We start from the raw sequence: 10,836 nt of genomic DNA, 5'->3' as shown, positions 1-10,836 counted from the left end.
TTCTCTTACGGGCCCTCTGATCTCAAGAATTTGAACTCCCACCAAACGCTAATGCTCACAAATCTACATCTCCAGACAGGTTCATCCAAATGCCTACTAGACTTCACTCAGATGTTACAGAGAGTGGGTAATGTCACCATGGCCAGACCAAAAATATCTTCTCAATTCACTACTCTTTGCGTGCCTCTTCTCCGAGAAAAGGCAGCCCCATCCCATTCTGTCCCAGAGCAGAACTGGGTTCAGTATATAAAGATCAATATTTGCTGAATGAATAAATGAATCCTTGATCCTCAGTCTCCACAGCCAGTTACCAAAACCTGTCATTTTACTTCCTACTTTAACCCTCTGCTTCTTTTCCAGTTGGGGCTGGCTGCCTCCTACGCGTCCTTCGGAAGGGTTTCAGGACCCCTCAACTCCGGCGGGACAGGGATCTTGCCCAGTGTTCTCACGGTCCATGATTGCCCCGGATCACAACGCACTAGCCACTGCCCTAGTCTGTGACACTACCACTGCATTGGGGGCTCCGTCTCCATCAGCTCCAGCACCCTGGAGGCGCTCTGTAAGCGCTAAACGTTAAGAGTGAATGAATGGAATAAGGATCGAAAGGAATCACAGCTGCCGCTGACCCGGTGCGCCCTGAGCCCGGTGCGCCACGCGGTCCGAAGAGAGAGGCCCGGCCGCCGCCCGCCCCACTGTCCACACACCTCGCGCGGCGGCGAGGAGCCCCGCCCAGCCGGCTTTTCGACACGCTATACTCAGACGAGCCAATGGACGCGCTCTTCTCCCCAGCAGCCAATAGAAGCGGCCGGCGTAGCTCTCAAGAGGGGCGGGGCGAACGACTGGGGCCCTGGGTCCGGGATCTGCGCGCGGTTTCGAGCCGAATTCCCACGTCGGCTGTTCCCGTGGGTGCACACTTGGCTCTTTCCCAGCCCAACCAACGTATGATGGGGACTCTGAGCGCCCGGCGCGGCCTGGAGTGGCTGCTGGGCCTCTACTTCTTCTCCCACATCCCCATCACCCTGCTTTTGGACCTGCAGACGGTGCTGCCGCGCGAACTCTACCCCATCGAGGTGAGGGCGCCTGTCGGTCCCGGCCGCAGGTTGTCGAGTTTGGGGTCCCTCCGCGAGCTGCGGTTGTGCTCCAAGTCCCCATGACTTACCTCCTCCACCCTCGCCCCCACCTCTCCCACCGAGGTTCCAGTTCTGCCTTCCTTATCCTACCGCCTACCTTAGGTACCGCCGGTGCTCCGGCCTCTCCTTGCCCTTCAACTCCACATCTTTCTCGGGTTTTGTTTCCTCAAGGTCCTGGGGTCAGTTTGTGCCTTGTAAAAACACTTCTTCCCCGAGTATGTTGAAGGCTCCTGCAACCTCAGGTCAGTTGTCAATATTTGAGGAAGGTGGTCTAATGTGCCTAAATCACGCGTTGGATTTGTTTTAAAGTTGCTTCTTTAAAATACCATCTAATCCCAAAGAATCCAAGTAGAATTAGACCCGTGTGTAGGGCATTCTCAGATCATCATTCAAGATCAGATCCAGCAACTTCAAAAAGCTCTTAATAAATTAACTTTCAAATTGACCCTTTAATTAGGTTCAAGTAAGAATGATATGATCATCTGAGTAAAAACAGGCGAAAAGCCTCATTTTCTGGTTGTTGGAGAGCATTCTTTACCCCAAATGTTTTATTATTTTTAATTGATTTTGGAGACAGAAACATCGATCTGTTCCTGTATGTGCCAGGACCAGGGATCAAACCCACAACCTTTGCATATTGGGATGATGCTCGCACCAATGAAACTATATGGCCCGGACCCAAACGTTGCTTTAGTACTTTTTATTTCTTCAGAATTTGATCTTCCCGGTCTTTTCATGTCCAGACCGTGTAACTTTTTTCCAAGGAATTCCGGTCCTCAGTTCTGTTTCTCCAGTCTGTAGAACTGTAGGCAAGACTGACTTATAAACCTATAGATTTGTTTTTGCCTGTTTTTTCTTGAAAACTTTTTCTGTGCAGAGCAAGGTTTCTTAACCTGAAGTCCATGAACTCATAGGTGTATGCAAAATGGTGTGCTTTGTGTTTTCTGGGAGGAGAGTCCATAACTTCCCTCAACTTTTCCAGGGGTCTCCCTCTCCCCAAAAGGTTAAGAGCGATGCTCAACAACATACCCTCACTCCATAATCATTTTATGTTTGCTTCTAAATTCAAGCATAACTGGGAAGTCTTCTGACCTACCTTTCCTTGGAAACAGTTTAGGTAGTGTGTGACAAGAGCATTGGACTACAAACAGGACAGGCTTATTCCAAGCTTGAGTGTCTTGGGCAAGTCAGGGCACTGTAGCCTCACTTGCCAAGTAAAATAGGGTTGGGTTAAATTATAAGCTCAAACATATACAGTTGTATTAGTTTCCTGTTGTTGCTGTAACAAATTACCAAAAACATAGTGGCTTAAAACAACACATTTATTCTCCTATAGTTCTGGAGGTCAGAGTTCAAAATGAATCTTGCAGGGCTGGTTCCTTCTGAAAGTCCCAGGATAGAATCTATTTCTTGTCTCTTCCAGTTTCTGGTGCTGCCAGTATTCTGTGGCTTGTGACCACATCACTTAAATCTCTGCTTCTGTCATTACTTTGCCAACTTTTCTTTTTTTTTTTTTGTATTTTTCTGAAGTCGGAAACGGGGAGGCAGTCAGACAGACTCCCGCATGCGCCCGACCGGGATCCACCCGGCACGCCCACCAGGGGGCGATGCTCTGCCCCTCCGGGGCGTTGCTCTGTCTGGACCAGAGCCACTCTAGCGCCTGGGGCAGAGGCCAAGGAGCCATCCCCAGCGCCCGGGCCATCTTTTGCTCCAATGGAGCCTCGCTGTGGGAGGGGAAGAGAGAGACAGAGAGGAAGGAGAGGGGGAGGGGTGGAGAAGCAGATGGGCACCTCTCCTGTGTGCCCTGGCCAGGAATCGAACCCGGGACTTCCGCACGCCAGTCCGACGCTCTACCACTGAGCCAACCGGCCAGGGGCCACCTTTTCTTTTATAATACAATCTGCCTCTGCCCTTTCATAAGGACACTTTCATTACATGTAGGGCCCACCAAATAATCCAGGATAACTCTTTTGCAAAGTATGGTTACATTCACAGGTTCTAGGGATTAGGACATGGATATCTGAAGGGGTCATTAGCCTACCACAAAGGTCCAGGTAGTACATACTCTTTCTAAACAGGCCATGAAGACCTCTGCATTAGCTAATAATTAATCTGCGTTAGCCACTAGTTGCCTTGAAGAAAGGAGAGCCATGTCTATGGTTTTCAAAGTGTGTGTGGCCAACAAAATTCAGGTGGGGTGCCTGTTTACAATCTGTGATGTTATGAGTCCATTTAATATTGGACAAATATGTTATTCCAGACTTAAATAGCTGTTGGTTTCTTTATCCTTTCTGAATGTGCCATTCCCACAAGTCTTTGCTCACCACTTAAATAATACAATTAAAATGTGTCCAGCATAACAACCCTATTTACATTTACACAGTTGATCTGGTAGGATGTGGCCAGAAACTCTGTGTGTGTGTGTGTGTGTGTGTGTGTGTGTGTGTGTGTGTGTGTACGCGCGCGCGCGCACGCCTCTCTCTGATGCCGTTTAAAGGCATTAGAAACATGGGTATCCTGGCTTGGAGGGCCTGTGTCTACTCATTACTGTTACTTTGAGGTTGGGAGTGATAATTTAGTTGCTTCTCTTTGGTGAAAATAATAATAATAGCCTTGAGTTATTGTCAGATTCTCCTTGAAAATATGCCAAAAGTTAAGATCTCTCATTTTTCCTCCTTAAATAGAAGGAATTTTTCTTAGCACTAAAAAGCCCATATAATGTTTGGGCTAAAATTTACAAATTAAATCTTTCTTGGTTTGAACCAGAAAAACACTTAGAAAAACTATTTTGAAACAGTAAGAATTTAGTTTAGATTAGAACAGCGATTTTCAAGTGTGCCACAAGAATTTTTAAAACATGCAATACCTGACTATTTAGTCAAGAGCACTGACCTCTTTTCCCTTAGATCAGGGGTCTCAAACTCGCGGCCCACAGGCCGCATGCAGCCCGCCGAATAATTTTGTGCAGCCCACAGACTAATCCACGAAGTTCAAAATATTTTGGATAAAATTAAGTAAGCCTAGGGGCCTACTTGTATTTTTCATTTCTCTAGCATCCTAGCTAGATATTAGCTTAGTTAACAGCAGTTGTGATGCGAACTACAGTTTCTGGTCGTTTTGTGACACTGAGTAAACTGCATGTACGATTGTGCTTGTTGTACTGATCTTTTTTTGTTTTCAACTGCAGTGAGAAAAGTGTTGCGTAACAGTTGCCTTTTGTATACCTAGTGCGGCCCGCCGAACGGCTGTGATCTTGCTCTGCGGCCCACATGCTGAGTTGAGTTTGAGACCCCTACCTTAGATTGTCAGATTAAAAAAAATGACAACAGCCAACACAATAGCCATTAGGTATGAATGAATCAAAATTATAGTTGTTTTTGTCAGATGGGCAAAAAAACGTATTTTTTGGTGTGCCACAGAATTTTAGTAATTAGTTTATGTGTGCCGTGACATAAAAAGTTGAAAAATCACTGGATTAGAACATAGAGAGGAGGGAAGTATTCTGTAGTATCCTTTGCAGCCGGGGGTAGCATTGCTTCTTTTAAAATAAGGACAAACGGGCCCTGGCCGGTTGGCTCGGTGGTAGAGTGTCGGCCTGGCGTGCAGGAGTCCTGGGTTCGATTCCCGGCCAGGGCACACAGGAGAAGCACCCATCTGCTTCTCCACCCCTCCCCCTCTCCTTCCTCTCTGTCTCTCTCTTCCCATCCCACAGCCAAGGCTCCATGAGGATGGCTCTGTGGCTTCTGCCTCAGGCACTAGAATGGCTCTGGTTGCAACAGAGCATCGCCCCCTGGTGGGCATGCCGGGTGGATCCTGGTTAGGCGCATGCGGGAGTCTGTCTGACTGCCTCCCGGTTTCCAACTTCAGAAAAATACAAAAAAATAAAAAATAAGGACAAACAGGTGAGCATCTAGATCTGAAACCAGTCCGTGCTCTCATTCTACATTAGAGAAGTGCAAAATTGTTTAGCAACTCCTGGTTTAGAATCCTGTCAGCACAGGCCAGGTGAATATTTTAAATGGATAAAAATGGTAAGTTGAGTCAAATGTGACTCAGGTATAAATTGAAAGTTTTATTACTTTTGGAGTCTTACTACCTAATAAGACTAGTTCTTATTAATGACCAGTTAGTTGCATGCTGAGATGTTAATAGGATTAAACTTGAACCTCTCCAAATGTGTATTAATTACAATTGATTAATCTTTATGTGCTAAGCATTGATCTAAAGACTATCTGTATTAACTCATTTATCTTACCAACAGGGAGGTGGGTACTCTAACCGGGAAACTTAGTGAGATCAAGTGCTGAGAGCCATCACTCAGCTCCAGGCACTGCCACCAAGCCCCACGCTCTGCACTCTGCTAGGAGTCTGTGCCCTGCCTTCTGCCAGCCCTCCTCCTGGCATCAGGTGGCTGTCATGTGACTTTGAGCTAATGGTTGTAGTTTAATTGATTATGAGAGCTGGCTTCTTATTTTAAGTTTTCTAATCTCATCTTGCAGCCCTTAGAAATGATAGTACTTTACAAATCTGCCTGGATTTATGAAATTGGTGGATTTGAAAGACTGTATATAAATTGAATAAAAAATAAAGTTCAGATGAATCAGAAAGTCTTTTAAATTTTGCAGGAAAATTTAAGAAAGAAAAAAAAATTTTTTAAAGCACTTAGTCCAGCCTGACCAAGTGGTGGCGCAGTGGATAGAGCATTGGACTGGGATGCAGAGGACCCAAGTTCAAAACCCCGAGGTCACTGGCTTGAGTGCGAGCTCATTCGGCTTGAGCACAGGCCCACCAGCTTGAGCGTGGGGTTGCTGGCTTGAGCTCAAAAGCCACTGGCTTGAGCCCAAGGTCGCTGGCTTGATTGAGCAAGGGATCACTCACTCTGCTGAAGCCCCCCAGTCAAGGCACATATGAGAAAGCAATCAATGAACAACTAAGGTGCTGCAACAAAGACCTGATGCTTCTCATCGCTCTCCCTTCGGTCTGTCTGTCCCTATCTGTCCCTCTCTGTGTCTTTGTTGCAAAAAAAAAAAAAAAAAACACAAAAAAAACTTCAGGTGAAGAGCTCAGGAGAGGTGCAGTGACCTAACCTTTGTGAATATCTTCTAATACATTATCCTGAAAAGTGCTCAGAAGGAAGCTAAGGGTATTGCCATGAATTTAAGATTTTTTTTAAAATTACTGATATAGAGAGAGGAGTGAGAGAATGAGAGGAGTGGGGGAGAAGCGGGAACATGTGCCTTGACCAGGCAAGCCTAGGGTTTCGAACCACCGACCTCAGCATTCCAAGCCTACGCTTTATCCACAGTGCCACCACAGGTCAGGCTTTGAATTTAAATTTCAAGTCAAGTACATATTAAATTATTTGGTCAGCCTGACCAGGCGGTGGCACAGTGGGTAGAGCATTGGACTGGGACGCAGAAGACCTTAGTTTGAAACCTCGTGGTCACCAGCTTGAGCCCAAGGTCCTTGAACAAGGGGTCACTAGCTCTGCTGTAGCCCCCACCCCCTCAGTCAAGGCACATATGAGAAAGCAATCATTGAACAACTAAGGTGCCGCAACGAAGAATTGATGCTTCTCATCTCCCTTCCTGCTGTCTGTCCCTCTCTCTGACTCTTGTCTCTGTCCCAAAAAAAAGAAAAGAAATCATTTGGTCATCAGATTGGTTATCTAGCCAGAGCCTTTCTTAGGTTAATATTCCAACATGTTTGTCTCTGGACATTTGCTTAAAGCTCACGCACAGCAATGAGGCCTCTATTTAACAATAGGGAGCCTTTATCTTTTGATTAAAAATTAACAGGAAAAATATCTTTGGATTTTCCATTGTAAATTCTTACCTTGGAAGTTGCCTTTATTTATCATAGTATAAAGACATATTTAGCTTTGAAGGCAGGTGTGTCAAGACAGTGACATTTCCAGGAGGTTAAATGCAACAGATGTGGAGAGCCCTTGGCTTTGTTTGGGCTCTTTATTTTTTTTCCCTTTTTTTTTTTTTTTTCATTTTTCTGAAGCTGGAAACAGGGAGAGACAGTCAGACAGACTCCCGCATGCGCCCAACCGGGATCCACCCGGCACGCCCACCAGGGGCGACGCTCTGCCCACCAGGGGGTGATGCTCTGCCCCTCGGGGGGACGGGGTCGCTCTGTTGCGACCAGAGCCACTCTAGCGCCTGAGGCAGAGGCCAAGGAGCCATCCTCAGCGCCCGGGCCATCTTTGCTCCAATGGAGCCTTGGCTGCAGGAGGGGAAGAGAGAGACAGAGAGGAAAGCGCGGCGGAGGGGTGGAGAAGCAAATGGGTGCTTCTCCTGTGTGCCCTGGCCAGGAATCGAACCCGGGTCCTCCGCACGCTAGGCCGACGCTCTACCGCTGAGCCAACCGGCCAGGGCAGGGCTCTTTAAAAATGAGCTCAAGCCTGACCTGTGGTGGCGCAGTGGGGAAAGTGTGGACCTGGAACACTGAGGTCGCCAGTTCAAAACTCGGGCTTCCCTGGTCAAGGCACATATACGGGAGTTGATGCTTCCTGCTCCTACCCCCCTCTCTAAAATGAATAATAATTTAAAAAGAAGAGCTCAGAATGGGCAGCCTCAAATGCTTGCTTCCTTTCTCTGCCTGTAGCCATGTCAGCATGGGTCTGTATCTTTTTATTTGACAGTATAACTATGAGGGTGGGGCCCAAGCTAGAACGAAAACTACTAACTGAAGCTTTGACGTAGCATAGAAGTTATATAGTTTGTGGTTTGGGGCACTTCGTTCTTCTACAAATATCCTCCTGGTCTCCTAAGAGAGAAAAAAATGAGGACTCGGGAGTTAAGAATTATGAGGAACTTGAGGTTTTGGGATTATGTAAATTGTTTAAAATTGCACCTTCACAGAAGTTCTGTTTACCTTCTTTCCATCATTACCCCCTCTCCCTATGTCAGATTCCATTCATTTCTGTAGCCCTCGGAGCTCAGTGTGCAGATACTTTGTGAAAGGGCAAGTGTCAGGAAATTTTTTGTCATTTCTTAACAACTAATGATATTTTTGGCAGTTATGCCATGTTTGTGTGTTCATTCAGCAAATGAAGAGCCAGATACTGCTTTTAACATTGGGTAGCACACCTAGATAAATGTTACCATGGAGTCACAGCCACATGCTGGGTGGCACAAAGGGGCTGGAAGAGCAGAGGAGAACTTGGGGATGCTAACATTTGAGTTACAACTAGTAAGTTTTTAGTAAATGACTATCTAGGCTACAGCACAGAAGCCAGCTGGGTGTGCCACCTGCTACAAGGGGGGTAAGTAATGAAAGACTCTTCTAGTGGGTTTGAACTGCTGAGCCTACACCGCCAGGTGGCTGTGTTCATCATGCTGTTGATCTTTTTTCAGTTGAGAAACCTGATGAAGTGGTACACCAAAGAGTTCAAAGACCCTCTGCTACAGGAACCCCCAGTATGGTTTAAATCCTTCCTGTTCTGCGAGCTTGTGTTTCAGCTGCCTTTCTTTCCCATTGCAACGTATGCCTTCTTCAGAGGTTGGTAAATGGTGGGGGGATCCTGTTCTTGATTTGAAATGAGGTCCCAGAAATCTTTTGGAAAGTATCTCCAAGAGAGTGAGAGTGGTCCCTGTAGCTCTTGTGAGGGTGAGAGATGATCTGGTGGGAGTGGCCAGGAAAGCTCCTGTAAAGGGACATTAATGTGGCTCGGGCTAATGTCTGGTCAGCTGGGCAGCATGACGGCCTTAGCCAACTGGAAATCTTTCATACACATGAAACCTGAGGCTACTCAAAAGACTGAACTTGTTGCTTTTTATTTGTCTTATCGTTAGCTTTTGTTTTTCTGCTTTAGGTAGTATCATATTGGCTTATCAGCAGTAGCATCAAGCTAATTCCTAAAGGGCTTAATTTCTCATTTAAAACATATTCTTACAGTGTCCCCCTATGACTGATGCCTTTATTGAGAAGGTGGCCATACCAACATCATAGTAACTATGTTGTATAGCTTATTTCCCACTGGAGCCCTCAAATCCCTCTCTTGGCAGACTCTATTGAAATTCTCACCTATACTGTAATTACTTAACAAACAGGTGCTGTTGGCACAACCCCCCACCCCATCACTCAGACCAAACAGGTCTCATTTTTACTGCCTTAGAGTTTTTCTGAATTAAATTCCAACTCCCCACGCTTGGTTCTCTGGCAATCGGTGTGCTAGGGCCCTGTCTGTCACATAACTGTGTGCAGTTAGACAGCATTAGAACAACATACCTGGTTTCCCATTTGTTTCCACTTGGAAAGGGGGTAAAAGGACTCAGCTGAAGGGAACAGGCAGGGACAGCATGGGGAATGCCATGGGCATCCCTGGAGTCATGAACGGACCTAACACTTATCACTCTCTCCCCTGACAACTTCAGGAGGCTGCAAGTGGATCCGGACCCCTGCAATCGTCTACGCAGTGCACACCATGACAACTCTAATTCCAATTCTTGGCACATTGCTCTTTGAGGATTTCTCGAAAGCCAGTGGTTTCAAAGGACAAGGACCTAAGACTTTCCATGAACGACTAACCCTCATGTCTGTCTATGCCCCCTACTTTCTCATCCCTCTTATGCTTCTGCTTTTCATGTTGCGGAGCCCCTACTACAAGTATGAGGAGAAAAGGAAGAAAAAATGAGAGAGCTACTAGCCCAGCGGAGAGATGCCCACAGGGCAGTTTCCTATTGGACCCAGTACAAAGAAAACTGCTCAGAACCCATGTCTTCAGTAGCACTTGAAACACACCAGCAGCAGGATCCACATCAAACCATCACCCTCCAAGGGCACTGGTGCAGACCAGTCACCTGAGGATGGGCAGAGGGGTGTGGGCTAGATGACAGGGAAGTGGTGCCAAATACTTCACTGTGTGAGCACTGGGACTGGGCACTAGAGCAGGACCAAACCAGAAACTGGATAAACGCCTAAGAAACATGTGCTGCTTGGTCCTTTCATGAGTCATTTGATCCCCAGTGTACATGTGACTCACCCCTTGACTCATGGTTCCCTACAGCATATCACTATTCAGCAAAAATGAATAGTGGGATGTTTCAAGCCATTTTCCAGTTTGAAATTATGCCTCTTAATATTTATTAAAAACGGTATCATTTTTGAGCAAGGGAGGTTAGAAAATACTCTATAAGTGGTTAAATTTACTTTTCCTTAAGGTTCAGCCCTGACATGACTTTTAATCAGAAATGGGTTAAACAAGAAGGTGTTTTGTTTCTGTCTTAAACAGCTTGCCCCAGGAGGAGAGAATTGTTTTTTAGTCTCCCTGTTTATCCTCCTTCCAAACTTTAGTCCCTATATTTTTACAGACCACTTGACAGGAGTCACAACTTGGAGGTCTGGTGTCTCCAACCTGACCTGGAAGTGTGCTTCCTACTGGGTAACTTCATCCTTCACAATAGTTTAATGACTCCTTCCCATTTTATTCTCAGTCAAAACGAGGGACAGCTGGGCAAACATGTCTGGTGTGTGCACACAGGGTCTTCATGTTAGTAGTGCCTGGTGCTCCATCAGCTTCCTCCAAAAAAAAAAGACAAGACATGGACGAGTAGAAACTGGTTCTGGTTATTCCCTTTTTGCCTGTTCTGTTCACAAGCCTTACTGCTGTAACTGTTGGGAGTATTGTCTGACTCGTGTGTTTGGTTCAAATAAAGGGAGCTGCTGACCACTGCCTGGTTTGTTTTGTGGACTGGGG

General features: G+C 46.2%; 1 protein-coding gene across 1 annotated transcript; it reads left to right on the top strand.

Annotated features, from left to right (window-relative positions):
* The first annotated feature begins 835 nt into the window (after positions 1-835).
* Positions 836-10,810, top strand: TMEM97 (transmembrane protein 97). The gene is made up of 3 exons (XM_066363729.1): positions 836-1,070; positions 8,495-8,639; positions 9,515-10,810. The coding sequence occupies exons 1-3, from the start codon at positions 942-944 to the stop codon at positions 9,772-9,774; spliced, it is 534 nt and encodes a 177-aa protein (XP_066219826.1). The 5' UTR covers positions 836-941; the 3' UTR covers positions 9,775-10,810.
* The last annotated feature ends 26 nt before the right edge of the window (positions 10,811-10,836 follow it).

This window comes from Saccopteryx leptura, chromosome 2 (assembly GCF_036850995.1).
Source record: "Saccopteryx leptura isolate mSacLep1 chromosome 2, mSacLep1_pri_phased_curated, whole genome shotgun sequence".
Lineage (NCBI taxonomy): Eukaryota > Metazoa > Chordata > Mammalia > Chiroptera > Emballonuridae > Saccopteryx > Saccopteryx leptura.
The sequence above is the reverse complement of the archived record's forward strand: the minus strand, read 5'-3'. Positions and strand labels throughout refer to the sequence as shown.

Bases quoted from the DNA above. Each gene is read 5' to 3' on its own strand.
- TMEM97 (XM_066363729.1), top strand. From the start codon at position 942: ATGATGGGGACTCTGAGCGCCCGGCGCGGCCTGGAGTGGCTGCTGGGC. The intron at 1,071-8,494 runs GTGAGGGCGCCT...ATCTTTTTTCAG, and splicing joins GCGAACTCTACCCCATCGAG to TTGAGAAACCTGATGAAGTG. The intron at 8,640-9,514 runs GTTGGTAAATGG...TGACAACTTCAG, and splicing joins AACGTATGCCTTCTTCAGAG to GAGGCTGCAAGTGGATCCGG.